Below are 21,123 nucleotides of genomic sequence, written 5' to 3' on the forward strand. Positions count from 1 at the left end.
TTTAACAACTGACAGGTTTATGCCCACTTTCAAAAGACTCATGTGTGAAAAACATTTTCTATTCAGGAATAGTTCAAGTATGTTTAGAGTTCAGGTCAGGGACATTGACAAATAAGTGTGTTTATATGAGTAAAACCCCTTCAAGCTAGAACTAGTCTTAATCTACTGAGGAATTTCTCTTGTTCCTTTCTTTTCACTCCACCACTGTAGGTAATAACTTTTCTTTTTGTTATTGTGGCGTTGTATTTCCACCACTTCATATCAATAAATTTATGCATCATGTTTTCAAACTTAATTCTGTAACTTTTCAGTAGAATATCTGTGTCATTCTTCTATGCTGTGACTTGTATAGTAACTGACTTTTATTGTAGAGAGATAACTTTACATTGATATATAATAATTTAGCTGTCTAAACCATTTTAAGGAACACTCTGGCTATTTTAGATCTTGGCAATTTTTGAGCTATTTATGAGGATTGGAAGGTAAGTGATTGGATTAAAATGTATAATGTAATAAATAAATATCTGAAAGTGAAATTTATGAATACTTTGGCATGGGCTTGATTCAGTCTGTAAGAATCTGGCATGCAGATTTTCGGGATGTTTGAGACATTTGCATCCTAACAGCAATGATCAAGGTTCAGTCGACTTGTTTCCCTCTAAACATCAGCAGAGTGAGATTTTATATTCTAAACACATCAGCAGAAGAGTGTATTATTATACTTCAATTTTATCTTCCTAGTGAGCTAATAATAGCAATATTCTAAGAATATTTTAATTTTAATTGCATGTTTTCTCTTATAATTTATTTTATAACCCATTGCACATTTAGAATATGATTCCTTTATCAAAGTTGTGAACATTTTCTTGTATGACATTACTCATCTTACAAATCCTTGTAGTTACACCTGCTAACTGTATTTTGACACTCAATGAGGCCCAAGCAAATACTTGTGAATTATTTTTGCTTATGTAGGACATTTAAAATAATTTTAATTTTTTGAGAATTTCCTATTTATAGTTCTTTAAAAATTTCATATAATATGTTTTATTATATTCACCTATCCCCAACTATTCTCTGGTATGCATCCCTTCTACTACCCACCTAACTTTGTGTCCTGTTTTCTTCTTTTCCTCCTCCTCTTCAATATTCATTTATTTAAAATAAATTTTTGTTTAAATTAAAAACAATCTTCTTTTACATAGGAATCCCAGTTCCCTCTGCCTCTCATCCTCCCATCCCCTCCCAATTCCCCATCCCACCCCCATCCACTCTCCGAGGATGGGGATAGTGGGGCAGCCCATGAGGGATAATCAATGTCTGTCACATCATTTGGAGCAGGACCTAGGCCCTCCTCCGTGTATCTAGGCTGAGAGAGAATCCCTCCATAGGGAATGGGCTCCCGAATGCCATTCCTTCACTAGGGATAAATACTCATTCTACTAGTGAGTTTATCTTCCCATGCCTGCAGGACAGAAGAGGGCATCAGATACCATTAAAGATACTTATGAGCCACCATGTGGTTGCTGGGAACTGAACTCAGGACACCTGGAAGAGCAGCCAGTGCTCTTTTTTAAAATTATTTAATTACTACTCATATTTATATATCCATCCCCCATTCCTCTGCCCTCCCATCCTCCCATGTTCCCTCCCAACCCCCCAAACCGCCAACCCAGCCCCAAACTCCTCCCCAGGGACAGTGAGGTCCTCAACCAGGGACCTTCAAAGTCTGTCATATCATTTGGGGGAGAGCCTAGGCCCTCCTTGATGTATCTGGGCTGCAACAGTATCCCTCCATAGGGAATGAGCTCCCAAAGTCCATTTGTGCTCTAGGGTTAAAGACTGGCTCCACTGTTAGAGGTCCCATAGACTGCCCTGGCCTCCTAGCTGCACTCACATACTTGGTTTGGTCCAATGCTGTTTCCGCAGCTATATGATTAGGGTCTCCATGCTCTCACTAGGTCAGGTCAACTGTTTCTATGGGTTTCTGCAGCACCGTCTTGGCTCCTTTGCTCATCCCTCCTCCCTCTCTACAATTGGATTCCAGGGGAATGGTTCAGTGCTTACCTGTGGGTGCCCATTTCTGCATGGATCAGCTACTGTATGAAAGCTCTAGGAATGGTAACCAAGGTAGACACAAATGTCATTATAGGGGAAGGGCATCAATGGCATTTTCTGCCCCACCTCTTGGATTCTTAGTTGGGGTCATGCCTGTGGATTCCATAACATTTCCCCTATACCAGACCTCTTTCCATACCTGTATTATCTCCCTCTATCAAGCCATCTCCTTTCTTGCTCTCCTCTATTCCTCCCCTCTCTCAGGCCTCTTGTTCTCCTCCCCATCCCCTTCTTCCTTTCCCACCACCTTCTTCTCTATCCACGTCCCCTGTTTCCACTTGTTCAGGGGTTCTTGCACCTCTCCCTTTCTTCTAGGTACTATACAATCTTCTCTTGGGGTCCTCCTTGTTTCCTAGCTCCTTTCCAGCCAGTGCTCTTAACTGCTGAGCCATTGCTCTTATCCATTTCTTCTTAAAACAACCCAGGAAATACAATATGAGTATTGTATGTAAATCATTTTATTAGCTCTCTTCTCCCACCTACTCCTCTCCTTTCTTCCTCTCTCAAATTAATGACCTCTTCATTTTTATTAGAAAGAAAATTATTCTACATGTCAATCACCAGTCCCTCTCCCTCCCCTCCTCCTCTGCCCCCACCCCCAACTAACACCCTACCAATCCCATACCCTTTCTGCTACCCAGGGAGGGTGAGGCCTTCCATAGGGGGGGTCTTAAAGTCTGTCATAGTCTTTAGGATTGGGCCTAGGCCAAACCTTTTGTGTCTAGGCATAGAGAGTATTCCTCCATGTGGGATGGGCTCCCAAAGTCCATTCCTATACTAGGGATAAGTACTGATCCACTACAAGAACACCCATAGATTTCCAAGGTCTTCTCACTGACACCCACATTCAGGAGGTCTGAATCAGTCCCATGCTGGTTTCCCAGTGATCAGTGTGGAGAACAAGAGTTCTCTCTTGTTTAGGTTAGCTGTTTCTGTGGGTGTCACCAGCCTGGTCTGGACCCCTTTGCTCATCAGTCCTGCTGGATTTCAGTTCAGTTCAAGGTTTAGCTGTGGGTGTCTGCTTCTACTTCCACCAGCTGCTGGATGAAGGCTATAGGATGGTATATGAATTAGTCATGAATCTCATTATCAGAAGAGGGCATTTAAAGTAGCCTCTCCTCTGTTGCTTAGATTGTTAGTTGGTGTTATCTTTGTAGCTCTCCAGACATTTCCCTAGTGCCTGATTTCTCTTTAAACCTCTATTATATTATCTCTTATCTTGTTCTCTCTTCTGTTCTTCCCCCACTCACCTCAACCCCCTTGCCCCATCATGTCTTGCTAACCCCTTCTCTTCTCCCATTCTCATTCTACTAGTTCCCTCTCCCCTCCTCCCATGCTCCCAATTTTCTCAGGAGATCTTGTCCCTTTCCCCTTCTCCAGGGGACCATGCATACCTCTTAGGGTCCTCCTTGTTTACCAGCCTCTCTGGTAGCCTGGGCTGCAGGATGGCAATCCTTTACTCTACGTCTAAAATCCACTTATGACTGAGTACTTACCATGCCTGTCTTTTTTTGACTGAGTCACCTTGCTCCGAATGGTTTCTTCTAGTTCCATCCATTTGCCTGCGAATTTCAAGATTCCGTTGCTTCCCCCCCCACCCCGCGCTGAGTAGTAATCCATTGTGTAAATGTACCACATTTTCTTTATTCATTCTTCAGTTGAGGGGCTTCTAGGTTGTTTCCAGGTTCTGACTATTACAAAGACTGCTGCTATGAACACCGTTGAACAAATGTCCTTATTGTATGAATGTGCTTCTTTTGGGTATATGCCGGAAAGTGGAATTGCTGGATCTTGTGGTAGACTGATTTCCATTTTTCTGAGGAATCACCATACAGATTTCCAAAGTGGCTGTAGGAGTTGGTACTCCCACCAGCAGTGAAGGAGTGTTCCCCTTTCTCCACATCCTCTCCAGCATAAACTGTCACTGGTGTTTTTGATTTTAGCCATTCTGACAGGTGTAAGATAGTATCTCAGAGTTTTTTTTTTTTTTTTGATTTGCATTTCCCTGATGGCTAAGAATGTTGAACACTTTCTTAAGAGTCTTTCAGCCATTTTATATTCCTCTATTGAGAATTGTCTATTTAGTTATATACCCTACTTTTTAATTGGATTATTTGGTGTTTTGGAGACTAGCTTCTAGAGTCCTTTGTTAATTTTGGAAATCAGCCCTATGTCAGATGTGGGGTTGGTGAATATCTTTTCCCAATCCGCAGGCTGTCATTTTGTCTTGTTGACTGTGTCCTTTGCCTTACAGAATCTTCTAAGTTTCAGGAAGTCCCAATTATTAATTTTGGATCCCAGTGTTTGTGCTACTGGTGTTTTGTTCTGTACTGATTCATTCAAGGGTATTTCCTACTTTCTCTTCTAATAAGTTCAGTGTGGCTATGTTTACGGTGAGGTCTTTGATCCATTTGGACTTAAGTGTTGTGCATGGTGATAGACATGGATCTATCTGCAGTCTTCTACAAGCCAGCATCCAGTTATGCCAGCACCATTTGTTGAAGTTGCTTTCTTATCCCATTTTATAGCTTTAGCTTCTTTGTCAAAGATCAGGTGTTCATAGGTGTGCAGATTAATATCAGGATTTTTAACGCAATTCCATTGGTCTATCTGTTTATTTTTGTGACAATACCAAGCTGTTTTCAGGACTATAGCTCTATAATGGAGCTTGAAATCAGGGATGAGGATGCCTCCAGAAGTTCTTTTATTGTACAGGGTTGTTTTGGCTATCCTGGGTCTTTTGTTTTTCCATATAAAGTTGAGAATTGTTTTTTCAAGGTCTGTGAAGAATTGTGTTGGGATTTTGATTGGGATTGCATTGAATCTGTAGATTGCTTTTGGCAAGATTGCTGTTTTTACTATGTTAATCCTACCTATCCAAGAACATGGGAGATCCTTCCATTTTATTGTATCTTCTTTAATTTCTTTCTTTAAAGACTCAAAATTCTTATGATACAGGTCTTTCACCTTTTGGTTAGTGTTACCACAAGGTATTTTATGTTGTTTGTGGCAATTGTAAAGGGTGATGTTTCTCTTATTTCTTTCTCAGCACATTTATCATCCATATATAGTAGGGCTACAGATTTTTTTTTTAGTTAATCTTATATCCTGCCACTTTTCTGAAGGTGTTTATCAGCTCTAAGAGTTTTTTGGTTCTCTTATGTAGACTATCATCTGCAAACAGTGAAAGCTTGACTTCTTCCTTTCCACTTTGTTTTCCCTTGATCTTCTTTTGTTGTCCTATTGCTCTAGCTAGAACTTCAAGGACCATATTGAAGAGATATGGAGAGAGTAGACAGCCTTGTGTTGTTCCTGAGTTTAGAGGAATACCTTTGAGTTTCTCTCCATTTAGTTTGATGTTGGCTGTTGGATTACTGTATATTGTTTTTATTATGTTCATGTATGTTCCTGCTATTCCTGATCTCTGCAGGACCTTTATCATGGTTTTTGTCAAAGGCTTTTTCAGCATCTAGTGAGATAATCATGTGTTTTTCTTCTTCAGTTGGTTTATGTGGTGGATTACATTGATAGATTTTCTAATGTTTAACCAACCCTGCATCGCTGGGATGAAGCCCTCTTGATCATGGTGGATGATTTTTCTGTTATGTTCTTGGATTCAGTTTGCCAGTATTTTATTGAGTATTTTGCATCAAATTGATCTGTAGTTCTCTTTCTTAGTTGTGTCTTTCTGTGGCTCAGCAATGAACCTTCTGCTTCTATTGTGTGGAATACTTTGAGGAGTATTGGTATTAGCTCTTCTTTGAATTTCTGGTAGAATTCTGCACTGAAGCCATCTGGCCCTGGGCTTTTTTTTTTTTTTTTTTTTTTTTTTTTTTTTTTTTTTTTGGTTGAGAGACTTTTGATGGCTGCTTCTATTTCCTTAGAGGTTATACGTCTGATTATGTTGCCTATCTGTTCTTGAATCACTTTTAGTAAGTTATATCTTTCCAGAAAATTATCAATTTCCTTTATTTCGAATTTTGTGGAGTACAAGTTTTCATTGTATAACCTGAAGTTTCTCTGGATTTCCTCAGTGTGGGTTGTTATGTCCCCCTTTTCATTTCTGATTTTGTTAATTTGCATGTTCTCTCTCTTCCTTTTTGTTAATTTGGATAAAGGTTTGTCAATCTTGTTGATTTTCTGGAAGAACCAACTGTTTGTTACATTGATTCTTTGAATTGTTTCCTTTGTTTCGAAGCTATTGATTTCTGCCCTCAGTTTGGTTATTTCCTGGAGTCCACTCCACCAGATGAATTTGCTTCCATTTGTTCTAGAGTTTTCAGCTGTGATGTCAACTCTCTGGTGTGACTATTCTCTAGTTTCTTCATGTGAGCACTTAGAACTATGAACTTTCCTCCTAGTACTGCTTTCAAAGTGTCCCATAAGTTTAGGTATGTTGTGTCTTCATTTTCTTTGAATTCTAGGAAGTCTTTAATTTCTTTATTTCTTCCTTTGATCCAGAAATGGTGCAATTGCATGTTGTTTAATTTTCATGAGTTGGTAGGTTTTCTTCAATTTGTGTTGTGTTTGAATTCTAACTTTAAAGGATAGTGGTCTGATAAGATATAGGGGGTTATTTAATTTTTTTTTTATCTGTTGAGGTTTGCTATGTTGCCACATATGTGGTCGATTTTTGAGAAGGTTCCATGTGATGCTAAAAAGAAGATATATTCTTTTGTGTTTGGATGGAAAGTTCTATAGTTGTCTGTTAATCCCAATTGGGTCATAACTTCTGTTAGTTCCTTTGTCTCTTTGTTAAGTTTCTGTGTGGTGGTCCTGTCCAGTGGCGAGAGTGGGTTGTTGAAGTCTCCCAGTATAACTGTGTGAGGTCTTACTTGTGATTTGCATTTTAATAATATTTATTTTACAAATGTTGGTGCCTTTGTATTTAGGGCATAGATGTTTAGAATTGAGATTTCTTCCTGATGGAGTTTTCCTGTGATGATTATGAAATGACCTTCTTCATCTATTTGATTGATTTTAGTTTTAAGTCTAATTTGTTAGATACTAGGATAGCTACCCTAGCTCATTTCTTGGGTCCATTTGATTGGAATATCTTATCCCAACCCTTTACTCTCAGGTAATGTCTGTCTTTGAATTTGAGGTGTGTTTCTTGTATGCAGCAGAAGAATGGATTCCATCTTCGTATACAATCTGTTAGCCTGTGTCTTTTTATTTTATTTTTAAAGGCTATTTTGAGTATGATTTTAATCTTTTTTTCCTATTTTATTAGAAAAAATTATTTTACATGTCAATCCCAGGTCCCTCTCCCTCCCCTCCTCCCCTGCCCGCCCCCCAACTAATGCCTACCTATCCCATTCCCTTTCTGCTACCCAAGGAGTGTGAGGCCTTCCATAGGGATTCTTCAAAGTCTGTCATATTCTTTGGGATAGGGCCTAGGCCAACCCCATTTTGTCTAGGCTCAGAGAATATCCCTCCACGTGGGATGGGCTCCCAAAGTCCACTCCTATGGTAGTGATGGTGATGCCTCTGGAAGTTTCTTTATTATACAGGGTTGTTTTAGCTATCCTGGGTGTTTTGTTTTTCCGTATGAAGTTGAGCACTGTTATTTCAAGGTCTGTGAAGAACTGTCTTGGGATTTTGATGGGGATCACGTTCAATCTGTAGATTGTTTTGGGCAAGATTGTCATTATTACCATGTGGATCCTACCTATCCGAGAGCATGGGAGATCTTTCCATTTTTTTTGGTATCTTCTTTAATTTCTTTCTTTAAACACTCCAAGTTCTTACTGTACAGGTCTTTCACTTGCTTGGTTAGTGTTACCCCAAGATATTTTATGTTGTTTGTTGCTATTGTAAAGGGTGAATTTCTCTGCTTTCTCATTGCCTTTATCATTTTTATATAGTAGGGCTACTGATTTTTTTTTGAGTTAATTTTGTATCCTGCCACTTTGCTGAAGGTGTTTTTCAGCTGTAGGTGTTCCCTAGTAGAGTTTTTGGGTCACTTATGTAAACTATCATATCATCTGCAAATAGTGAAAGTTTGACTTTTTTCTTTCCAATTTGTATCCCCTTTATCTCCTTTTCTTTTTTCTTTTTTGTTGTTTGAATGTTTTGTTTTCCTAAATTGAAATTATTAACAATCGTTTTTACATGTCAATGTCAGTTCCTTCTCCCTCCTCTCCTCCCCTGCCCCCCACTGACCCCCTGTCCTAACCCCTTTCTGCTCCCCAGGGAGAGTGAGGCCTTCCATGTGGGATCTTCAATGTCTGTTATAGCATTCAGAGGAGGGCCTAGACGCTCCCCAGTTTGTCTAGGCTGAGAGAGTATCCCTCTATGTGGAGAGGGCTCCCAAAGTTCATTTGTGTATAAGAGTAAATACTGATTCACTACTGGTAGCCCCATAGATTATCCAAACCTCCAAACTGACCTCTTCCTTCAGGGGGTCTGGAACAGTCCTATGCTGGTTTCCCAGCTATCTGTCTGGTGTCCATGAGCAACCCCCTGTTCACATCAGCTGTTTCTGTGGGTTTCTCCAGCCTGGTCTTGACCCCTTTGCTTATCACATCACACTTTACTGTCTGCAACTGGATTTTAGAGTTCAGCTCAGTGTTTAGCTGTGGGTGTCTGTGTCTGCTTCCATCAGCTACTGGATGAAGGCACTAGGATGGCATATAAGGTAGTCATCAATCTCATCAGAGAAGGGCATTTAAGGTACCCTCTAGACTATTGCTTATATTGTTAGTTGGGGTCAACCTTGTAGTTCTCTGTACATTTTCCTGGTCCCAGAATTCTCTTTAAACCTATAATGGCTCCCTCGATGATGGTATTTCTTTTCTTGCTCTGCTCTATTCTTCCCCTGACTGGATCTTCCTATAGAACTTCAAGTACAATATTGAAGAGATATGGAGAGAGTGGTCAGCCTGGCATTTGTTTTTTTTTTTTTTTATAGAACTGTTCTGTTGTGTGCAGCAAAAGTTCCTTTGCTATTCTGTAAATATTTAGCTAGTACATGTTTTTCATATTGAAGCAACTATATTCATCTTAAATATTTTTTTCTTGAGTGAATTGTATAGTTAGTGCTTTAAAACTTCATTAACTTTTAACTTGTGAAATTAATTACCATGGAAATCCATACTATTCTGGTTATTCTTTTAAAATAGGCAAAAAAATATATAATTCCCATCATTACTGTTTTGTTCCGTTTCTACTTTTCTTTGCTAAATCTGTTTAAATGTTATGAATTTAAGGATCTTTTTATTGTATCAATGTGTAAAGTTTACTTTATTATGAATGTGTGAATGTGTGTATTATAAACATTATTCCTTTTACTTTTCTGCTTATTTCAGCTCAGGATGTGATTGCCCCCCCACCCCCCACACCCTGCACGTACACATACATTTACCCATTTACATTTTAATTTATTCCTTTTCTAATTCCTTAAGAGAATCCTGGGAAACTGATATGGGACTACTGTGGTTTTTAATATGTATGTTGAGCGCAGCCAGGGTACTCCATGGTTTTTGTTGTTGTCCTATCGTTTGTTTATGTGGTTTTCTCATTGATATTTGAATGCAGTGGGTGAGCATTACCTAATGCTTTTCTGGGAATTTTCCTTGGGGGAATAAGATGTTGCCACAATGTATTTTCTTTCACATCCACCACAGTTTTCTGAATAAAGAGGCAGTACCTTGTTAGAACACTTGCTGCTAGTGCTAGTGGAAACTTGAGTTTGATTGATCATTTTATTCCTTTGAAATTAATTTAGACTGGTTTGGGAGCTTTTTCTTTACAACTAGCGTTTTCAGTATATTGATAAACCTCTTCTGGGATCTTACTAAAGGATTAGGTGATCAAAAGGAACTGTTCCACTTTTCAATTTTGAGTATCTCACATTGCTGATGTTCTGGGAAACTTTGACCTTAAAATTTGTGGTTGTTTTTCTTCTCCTGTGCTTTTGCATCACAGAATCTTTTACTGTACTGTAGTGTGCTTGCATCTGGCCAGAGGAGCTAGAGGATGTGGTGGAGATCTGTGTTTTCTGTCTTCTCTGACTTTTTATACCACAGGTCCAGTGGCTCTAATCTCTTTTATAACAGTGATTTTTGTTTCTTAAATTCAGCAAAATTTTTCCTGGGGGAAGGAGATCCAGGATCTTTTCCACTGTGCTATTTTCTGAAAAAAAAATTCCTCCATATATAAAGCCCTCATGATATTGACAATAGACCTCATTAATTTCTTGCTACTCTGGAATTCAGGTCTGGTACTCTTTTTCTTCTAATAGCAGGTATTGATAATTTTGAACTCTATCTCTCTGTTCCCTTCTTTTTTTGTGTCTGACACTGTTTTTCTTCTCTTTTACTTACAATTTTATCACAACTTCATTGCCTTTGCCTCATTTGGCTTCTGCATGATGCCCATTCACCTTTTTGTGTTTTTACAATTTGTTCTTGTGTTAATATTTCCTTTTCCAAGTTACCAAAGTGAAAATTGTTATTGAATTATATTCCTTGTTGACTTCTATTCTTTATATTTTCCAGTTGTGCAAGAAATAATATTGTTCAGAGTTCTGAATTTCTTTAGGATTTTGTAATCACTTGGATGACAAATTTCAACACATTTTTAGATTGACTTATTAGTGATTTAAATCTGGCTATGTTAGAAAAAACTCAAACAAGATATTGTGTATCTTTAAGCCTCTGATTTATTCTTCTTGCTTCAGTAATGTGAATGATTTTGATTTTCCAAAGTCTTTCTGTACAAGTGACTAGTGGCTATTTTTAATAAGTTTCTGTATTGTAAACCTTTAAGCTACTGAGCATGCATTCATCTTTTTCTTACTTTTTTCCCTTTTAGAGACATGTTTAAAGTCAGATATAGAAATTGAGAATGGGTTTCTTTCTGAGTATGATCGTATATATTATCTAAATAGAAAAACACAATATAGGTGCAAAGAGGGATATGTAACACCAAATGGAGAATCATCAGGAACAATTACCTGCCTCCAAAATGGATGGTCAGCTCAGCCCTCATGCATCAGTGAGTACTTCATTATTTTGTCTCCATTATACCGGTGATGTGTAAGAGTTTAGCTTTATTCTCCTTTTGAGGTGGCTGATATCTTTTCATTTGAAAAATGAGTTTTAAATTGCAAGAAAATATTTCACTCTTTATTTTTACTTTTGGACTCATTCTTGCTATGTGGCCTATCAGCTCCTTTCCCTTTTCAATGCTTTAAAATACCCTATTGCTTTAAATATAGCGAAGGATTCTTTGACCAGGTGCCTCTTTAAAGATGTTTTGCCTTGCATATCAAAGCCTTTGCTCCTAGATATAAAGGTAAAGTTTTACATGAAGATATATAACCATGTTTTAAATCTCAGAATATGTGAAAATCTTATAATATATATTGACACTATCAGTTAAGGTCCATTTCAGTAGGTCTCCTTCTTAGAGATTCTTCCCAAATATTTTGATATTGAAAAGAAAGAAATGTTATAGGTAGCAGCAGTTTTTGGTGCTTTAGGACCTACAGTTAATGAATGTTTTCTAAGAATAACTAGTTCAGCTTGTCTTACCAATCAGAAAGCTAGCCAGTGCAATTTTCAAGAACTATTCAACATACCTTAAATGATAAGGTGGTTTAAGATATTTACTGCTTTCTTAACTTCCATTTTTCGTTTATTGTACTTTTACATGATCAATTTAATAAAGAAAAAGCAACTAAAATTATTCATGTAATATTCACATTTATTAAATTATACTTAATAAGCCTTTTTGGATTTTCTTCTTGTGTAGTAAAAAAATTGGATATGATGCAATAAATGCATCTGTTTTAAATTTAACTAATCTACTTTTTAAATTTGTATGTTGGATATAAACTGCTAAATAGGAGACTTTAATTCAAAAAAGTGCCATTACACTTCCCTAAAACAAAATACATCTGGGCTCATCTATTTATTTGCAGTATGTGATAAATACAAGAAAAAAATAAGCCAATAAACTATTTTTAAAATAAAGATTTATAAACTTTAACTGAGGTAGTAAATGCTAATGGTAGTTTATTTTTCATTTAATAACTGTTTTAGGAAAATGATTTATTATTCGTCTTCTTAGGGTATTTTTATACAGTATTTAATTGTTATCATATATTAACCTGTGATCACTTTTGTTTTCACGGGACTTGCTCAGATTGTCCATTGACACATTGGAAATGAACTTTTCCATTTTATTTTGTATTAGAGTATTGTGATAGGCCTGTATTTGAGAATGCTGGAACTGAAAATAACAGCACATGGTTTAAACTCAATGACAAACTAGAGTATAAATGCCATGCTGGATATGAAAACAAATATAAACATTCCAAAGGCTCCACTACATGTAGTTTTGATGGCTGGTCAGAAATTCCTACATGTTATGGTGAGTACTACTGTCTCTGGAATTTTTTTAAAAAACAAAAGTAAAGATTTATGTTTTACTTTAAAAAGTTGAATTTCCTAAAATCTTCCTTGTGATTGAATGTAAAGTGGGAGAAAGGACCATTTTGAAGGCTAAAGATGATCATATTTGATTTTATTATTTAATCACATTAATTTATCCTGCATTGCCAGGAGCCATAAATTCATCTTAATTAAGAGCATGAGACTCTTAATCCCAGGGTCATGGGTATGATCCCCACATTAGGTGCCACAGATATTGCAGTCATTATAGATCCTGCTCCAAGAACACACCCAAGGCATGCAAAAAAAAGCCATGATGTCAGTGTGAACTGAACTTTTCTATCTGAGGTGTATTAAGAAAAGAAAAAGATGTTCTGATGGTTCTTTCTTTTTTCTTTCTTTCTTTCTTCCTTTCTTTCATTCTTTCTTTCTTTTGCTTCATCTTGAAAAATCTTCTATCCAACAGAGAATTCTAGACAATATATGATTTACATTTCGAGGGTCAGATTACATTTCTTGAGTAAACAATAATAAGCAGAGCCATTCTAATAATAATTGAGAAATCACACCTTTTCTGTCTGATTGGGAATGTTGTAGTGACAGTGACCCGGCTTCCCAGCTGGAAGTCAGAGACCATGGAAAAGCTCAGCTGTCAGCCAAGCTCCTTGGTCAGTAGTCTTTAAATGCAAAGACAGGGGCCATGTAGTACTAAATGCTCAGCATTTCCCAATAGAGAATGAAATTGAAATTCAGGACCTAAATAATAAACAGTTAGTTGGCTAAACCTGAGTCTTGTATCATAAACTGAGGTTAGTAGTTCTTTTTTTTTTTTTTTTTGCATTTTTCTCTCAACTGTAGGGTTCTTTTTCTTTTTTTTTAATCATTTTTTATTTGAATTAGAAACAAGATTTAATTAGATGACAATCCCAGTTCCTTCTCCCTCCCTTCCTCCCCTAATCTTAATCTTGGATGAATTGTCACACTTTAAAATTCGCATAGACTCTTGAAGACCTGATGTCACATCCCTAGTACCAGTAACTAAATAAAAACCCTATTCTTATTAAAATTTGTTATGTTAGAGTCCTGGACAAGTCCCACAAAAGACTACCATCCATCCATGCAATCACAAAGTGTGTTTTTAATATTCTAGCATGCTGGGGTGTTGCCACATACTGAAACATGATGTTAAAAAGACCTTGAGAGGGACATGTGGGCTCGTTTTAAGCACTGCAGAAGGGGAGTTCCTAGGAGAGTTAGGTTATTTTCAATATGGTTGGCTTAAGCAAATGGCAATCATGTTATTGTGTTCTAATTGGCCAGGGCTAGTCAGGAACTGGTTCAGGGTAGTTTTCCATTTTTGAGCAGGTCCCAGCAATTTCCAGGCAGCAGAGCACTGATCTCTGAGAGAGGGCTGGGCAGCTTGTTACATCCTCTGCTTTGTCCTTTCAATTCACCATTACAGTAAATATCTGAGTTACCCCCATCTTTTAATAGCTCTTGTTAAGGCTGATTTTTTTAGTTAATCAAAACAAACAAACAAACAAACAAAAACCCCAATATTGAAACATAGGAATTTTTTGGTAAGTGTTTCCAGATGTTATAATATGTACCATTCTCATGTGTTTTGTAACTATCTTCAACATGAGGCTTTCGTTATTTGCTTTAAAGACATGACTTTCATTTCTGTTGCTAGCTTTGTGCTAACACTTGACTCTTGAAAGTAGGATTTTTTTTTTGTATAACCCTACTCTTTAAGTTGCAATCTTTAATTTTATAAATTAGTAAAAAAGATAGATTTCAAACAAGGAAAAATGTTTATTTTTTATAAGAGTTAACAGTGTTGGCAGTTTTTTAAAAATTAATTGTAATGGAGAATACTATACATTCTTAATTTGAGTCAGAATGATTAACAGTTAATAATAGAAATTGGAAATATAACAAAAGTTTAGTGTATTGTGAATATTCAAATGCTCAACTAAAGTTACATTTTTGTACATGATTCTTAGGTTGTTTTGTAATTTAAAAAATAATAATTTTATTTTCCTAACTTTAAATACATTAGAAATTATTTTACCATTTCACTTTCTCAACCATATGAAATTGAAATAATTTTTTGAAAATGTCATGCATGCACTGTATACCATTAATTTCAAAGATGAAAGAAAATTTTTGTATTGAAGGAATAGGGTAGTTGAGAATTTAACATTAATAATTTTCTGCTGCAATTCAGAACTATTAAAATTAATTGAATTTCATTATTCAATTATATAACTAATATATGACATCAACATATGTTTCTCTGACTTCCATATGAATTTAGGGAGTTTATCAAGGTAGTAGGCATAATTTTCCTAAGGAAGATGGTTACTGAAACTTCACTGTGACTGTACATGACAACGATAAAATTCCTTGTCAATGATTAAATGTATACTCTAATATTTTACTTTTCAAGAAAGAGAATGCAGCATTCCCTTACTAGAAAAGAACTTAACTGTCAACCCCAAGAAAGAAAAATACAAAGTTGGAGATTTTTTGAAATTTTCTTGCCGACCAGGATACAGAGTTGGACCAGATTCAGTGCAATGCTACCACTTTGGATGGTCCCCACGTTTCCCAACATGTAAAGGTCGGTATCAGTTTTACATTTGATGAATAAGAATCAGAAGTTTATTTTCCTTCTCCTAATATCTCCTTGTCTTCCATTATGCCTATCATCTTAAGCATATACACAGACAGCCACAATCAAGCTGTGTGGTGTGTGGCTAATACACAGTCACTTATTTACAAGGTGAATCCCAGGCTAACTTGCTTCTTAAAATGTGTACCACTGTGTTTCCACTTGCAGACAACAGCTGCAATGACAAAGACTTCTTTCATTTTTTCTGGATTACCATTAATGATGACATTTCTTTAGGACAAACCTTCCATCCCATTGCATAGAGTATGTTCAAACAGTATGAAAAAAGATTTTGATGAGTTCAATAGCATTTATTAAAAATTAAAACACATTAATCAGATGCTTTGTACAGTGCTAATACACTTTACAGATTGATAACTGAATGTTAAAAATACTGAGAGTTTAAAAACCATTATAATTGACACACCTACAATTGCTGACTGGTTTTCATGTATTTTCAAGGTATCAGGATTACCAAGCATTGTAACACCTTCAATATACTTTTGATGCTATTTCAATAGGCATGTTACAACTGTGAAATGTGAGTCTAGTGTAAATAATATTTATTTAATAAAATGTTATAAAAAGTGATATAGTGAATAAATTCTTAAAAGGTTTTTTATTAACTAGATTTTTAGGCTGCAAGATGAACATTTTCATTTATATTTACATAATATTCTACAATAGGTCAAGTGGGATCTTGTGACCAACCTCCTGAACTCCTCAATGGGGAAGTTAAAGGAACAAAGAAAGAAGAATATGGCCATGGTGATGTGGTGGAATATGATTGCAAGCCTAGATTTTTACTGAAGGGACCCAATAAAATTCAGTGCGTAGATGGAAACTGGACAAGCTTGCCAATATGTGTTGGTAATTAAAGCATTAATACTTAAACACTGTTTTGTATCTCATGGGATACCTTGATCCTGAACATATTTTTATGAAACATCTATCTACAGAGGAGAAAAGAACATGTGGAGATATTCCTGAACTTGAGCATGGATCTGCCCAGTTTTCTCTCCCTCCTTACCACCATGGAGATTCAGTGGAGCTCACCTGCATAGAAAATTTCACAATGATTGGACATGGGTCAATTTCATGCATTAGTGGAAGGTGGAGCCAGCTTCCTCAGTGTGTTGGTAAGGTTATGTGCCTCCAATTGATACTTCATAAAGTGTAGTAAATTTTTAGTGTTTTTTAAATTTAAATTCTTTAATTACTACTCATATTTACATACCCATCCCCCCATCTCCTCACCCTCCCATCCTCCAATGTTCCCCACCAACCCCCCCCCCTAACACATACCCCAACTCCTCCCCAGGGATAGTGAGGTCCTCCACAGGGGACCTTCAAAGTCCTTCATATCATTGGGGGAGGGCCTAGACCCTCCTTGTATCTAGGCTGCTATAGTATCCCTCCATAGGGAATGTGCTCCCAAAGTCCATTTGTGCTCTAGGGTTAAAGAGTGGCTCCACTGTTAGAGGTCCCATTGACTGCCTTGGCTTCCTAGCTGGCAACACATTCATAGGGCCTGTTTTGGTCCAATGCTGTTTCCCCAGCTTTATGACTAGGGTCTCCATGCTCCCAGTAGGTCAGGTCAACTGTTTCTACGGGTTTCTGCAACACCCTCTTGGCTCCTTTGCTCATCCTTCCTCCCTTTCCACAATTGGATTCCAAGAGTATGGTTCAGTGCTTAGCTGTGGGTGCCTGTCTCTGCTTAGAACAGCTACTGTAAGAAGGCTCTAGGAATGGTAACCAAAGTAGAAAAATAAGTCTCATTATAGGGGAAGAGCATCAATGGCATCCTCTCCACCACTGCCTGGATTCTTAGTTGGGGTCATCCCTGTGGATCCCCTAACATTTTCCTGTGCCAGACCTCTCTCCAAAACTGTACTGTCTCTCTCTATTAAGGCATCTCCTTTCTTGCCTCCTCTATTCCTCCCCTGTCTCAGTCCTCTTGTTCTCCTCCCCACTCCTCTTTTTCCCTTCCTAACTCCTTCCTCACCCTCCCTATGCTCTTACTTTGCTTAGGGGTTCTTGTCCCCCTTCAGAACTATGCAATCTTCTCTTGGGGTCCTCCCTTTTTCCTAGCTCCTCTGGCAGTGTGGATTGTACACTGGCAATACTTTGCTACATGAAAGTGTAATTTTTTATTGCAATAATATTTGCACATATATATGTTTTTATAGTTAGAAATCTTGGAAAAATCTAGTGTAAAATAATAGAAATCCATTCTTTTATTGTTTATAATTTAATGTGTGTCTATAGATGAATGGCAATTATTAACATAATCTGTAAATGGTTGTTTACCCTAAGTTAAATCTAGTTGTTAGTTACAAATTTTCATGTGACTAAATTGTGAATAAGAATACCCAAGAATATATGACAATGCTGCAAAATACAATTGCTGTTATTATATGGTACTCTCCTTCCATTTCATGGAGAGTGAAGAAATCAAGTGTGGAAAATAGCTATTTTCTACTTTTCTATAACACACTTTCCTTATTATGCTTCTGTCTATTCTATATGCTGCATGATTTTGGGTATATGCCTAAAAGTGGAATTATTGGATGTTGTGGTAGACTCATTCCCATTTTCTTGAGGAGTCGCCATACTGGTTTCCAAAGTGGCTGTACAAGTTGCCACTCCCACCAGCAGTGGAGGAGTGTTCCCCTTTCTCCACATCCTCTCCAACATGAACTGTCATTGGTGTTTTTGATTTTTGCCATTCTGACAGGAGTAAGATGGTATCTCAGAGTTGTTTTGATTTGCATTTCCCTGATGGCTAAGGATGTTGAACACTTTCTTATGTGTCTTTCAGCCATTTTAGATTCCTCTATTGAGAATTGTCTGTTTAGTTCATTACCCCACTTTTTAATTGGGTTGTTTGGTGTTTTGTAAACTAGCTTCTTGAGTTCTTTGTATATTTTGGAGATCAGCCCTCTGTCAGATGTGAGGTTGGTGAATATCTTTTCCCAGTCTGTGGGCTGCCGTTTTGTCTTGATGACTGTCTCCTTTGCCTTACAAAAGCTTCTCAGTTTCAGGAGGTCCCATTTATCAATTGTTGACCTCAGTGTCTGTGCTACTGGTGTAATGTTCAGGAAGTGGTCTCCTGTACCAATTAATTTAAGGGTATTTCTCACTTTGTCTTCTAATAGGTTCAGTGTAGCTGGATTTATGTTGAGATTTTGATCCATTTTTGACTTAAGTTTTGTGCAGGTGATAGACTTGGGTCTAACTGCGGTCTTCTACATGTCTGCAACCAGTAATGCCAGCACCATTTGTTGAAGATGTTCTCTTTTTTCCATCATATAAATTTGGATTGTTTGTCAAAAATCAGGTGTTCATAGGTGTGTGGGGTAATATCTGGGTTTTCAACTCTATTCCATTGGTCTACCAGTCTATTTTTGTGCCAATACCAAGCTGTTTTCAGAAACTATAGCTCTCTAATAGAGCTTGAAGTCCGGGATGGTGATGCCTCCAGAAGTTCCTTTATTGTATAGGGATGTTTTGGCTATCCTGGGTCTTTTGTTTCTCCACATAAAGTTGAGAATTGTTCTTTCAAGGTCTCTGAAGAATTGTGTTGGGATTTTGATGGGGATTGCATTGAATCTATAGATTGATTTTGGCAAGATTGCCATTTTTACTATGTTGATCCTACCTATCCAAGAGCATGGGAGATCTTTCCATTTTCTGGTATCTTCTTTAACTTATTTCTTTAGAGACTCAAAATTCTTACGGTACAAAAATTTTCACATTTTTGGTTAGTGTTACCCCAAGGTATTTTATGTTGTTTGTGGCAATTGTAAAGGGTGATGTTTCTCTGATTTCTTTCTCCACCAATGTATCATCGGTATATAGTAGGGCTACTGTTTTTTTGAGTTAATCTTGTATCCTGCCACTTTGCTGAAGGTGTTTATCAGCTGTAGGAGTTCCCTGGTAGAGTTTTTGGGGTCACGAATGTAGACTATCATATCATCTGCAAATAGTGAGAGTTTGACTTCTTCCTTTCCAATTTGTATTCCCTTGATCCCCTCTTGTCTTATTGCTCTAGCTAGAACTTCAAGGACCATATTGAAGAGGTATGGAGAGAGTGGACAGCCTTGTCTTGTCCCAGATTTTATAGGAATTGGATCGAATTTCTCTCCATTTAATTTGATGTTGGCTGTTGGCTTGTGTATATTGCTTTTATTATTTTGAGGTATGTTCTTGTTATCCCTGATTTCTCCAAGACCTTTATTATGAAGGGGTGTTGGATTTTGTCAAAGGCTTTTCCGGCATCTAGTGAGATGATCATGTGTTTTTTTTTCTCCTCAGTCTGTCTATATGGTGGATTACATTGATGGATTTTCGTATGTTGAACCATCCTTGCATCCCTGGGATGAGGCCTACTTGATCATGGTGGATGATTTCTCTGATATGATCTTGTATTCCATTTGCTAGGATTTTATTGAGAATTTTTACATCAATGTTCATGAGGGATATTGGTCTGTAGTTTTCTTTTTTACTTGTGTCTTTGTGTGCCTTGGGTATCAAGGTTACTGTAGCCTCGTAAAAAGAGTTTGGCAATGTCCCTTCTGCTTCTATTTTGTGGAACAATTTGAGGAGTATTGGTATTAGCATTTCTTTAAATTCTGGTAGAATTCTGCAGTGAATCCATCTGGCCCCGGGGTTTTTTTGTTTGGGAGACTTTTGATGACTGCTCCTATTTCCTTAGAGGTTATAGGTCTATTTAAGTTGCTTATCTGTTCTTGATTCAATTTTGGTAAGTGATAACTGTCCAGAAAATTGTGCATTTCCTTTAAATTTTCCAATTTTGTGGAGTACAGGTTTTCAAAGTACGACCTGAAGATTCTCTGGATTTCTTCAGTGTCCGTTGTTATGTCCCCCTTTTCATTTCTGATTTTGTTAATTTGCATGATCTCTCTCTGCCTTTTGGTTAATTTGGATAACAGTTTGTCTATTTTGTTGATTTTCTCAAAGAACCGAATCTTTGTTATATTGATTCTTTGAATTGTTTTCTTTCTTTCAACTTTATTGATTTCTGCCCTCATTTAGATTATTTCCTGGCGTCTGCTCCTCCGTGGTGAATTTGTTTCCATTTTTTCTATAGCTTTCAGCTGTGATGTCAGATCTCTAGTGTGGCTATTCTCTAGTTTCTTCATGTGAGCACTTAGAGCTATGATGTTTCCTCTTAGTACTGCTTTCAAAGTGTCCCATAAGTTTGGGTATGTTGTGTCAACATTTTCATTGAATTCTAGGAAGTCTTTAATTTCTTTCTTTATTTCTTCCTTGACCCAGGAATGTTGCAAATGCATGTTGTTCAATTTCCATGAGTTGGTAGGTTTTTTGCACTTTGATTTGTTTTTGATTTCTATCTTTAAAGCATGGTAGTCTGATAAGACACAGGGGATTATTCCAATTTTTTTTTTCTCTGTTGAGGTTTGCTATGTTGTCGAGAATGTGGTCGATTTTTAAGAAGGTTCCATGTGATGCTGAAAAGAAGGTATATTCTTTTGTGTTTGGATAGAAAGTTCTATAAATGTCTGTTAATCCCAATTGGTTCATAACTTCTCTTAGTTCCTTTGTCTCTTTGTTAAGTTTCTGTCTTGTGGCCCTGTCCAGGCATGAGAGTGGGGTGTTGAAGTCTCCCACTATAACTGTGTGAGGCCTTATTTGTGATTTGAGTTTTAATAATGTTTCTTTTATGAATGTTGGTGCCTTTGTATTGGGGGCATAGATGTTTAGAATTGAGTCTTCTTCCTGATGGATTTTTCCTGTGATGAATATGAAATGACCATCTTCTTCTCTTTTGATTGATTTTAATTTGAAGTCTATCTTGTTAGATACAAGGATCGCTAACCCGGCTCATTTCTTGGGTCCATTTGATTGGAGTATCTTATCCCAACCCATTACTCTGAGGTAATG

The 21,123-nt window shown here is 37.1% G+C and overlaps 1 protein-coding gene across 1 annotated transcript in view; it reads left to right on the forward strand.

Annotated features, from left to right (window-relative positions):
• Positions 1–21,123, forward strand: part of LOC100765974 (complement factor H) — a 77,511-nt gene that overhangs the window by 39,808 nt on the left and 16,580 nt on the right. The window contains exons 10-14 of the mRNA XM_027417434.2: positions 10,936–11,118; positions 12,322–12,498; positions 14,971–15,144; positions 15,883–16,065; positions 16,155–16,334. Coding sequence (XP_027273235.1) covers positions 10,936–11,118; positions 12,322–12,498; positions 14,971–15,144; positions 15,883–16,065; positions 16,155–16,334 — 897 coding nt within the window. The remainder of the gene's footprint in view (positions 1–10,935; positions 11,119–12,321; positions 12,499–14,970; positions 15,145–15,882; positions 16,066–16,154; positions 16,335–21,123) is intronic.

Source organism: Cricetulus griseus, chromosome 5 (assembly GCF_003668045.3).
Source record: "Cricetulus griseus strain 17A/GY chromosome 5, alternate assembly CriGri-PICRH-1.0, whole genome shotgun sequence".
Taxonomy (NCBI): domain Eukaryota; kingdom Metazoa; phylum Chordata; class Mammalia; order Rodentia; family Cricetidae; genus Cricetulus; species Cricetulus griseus.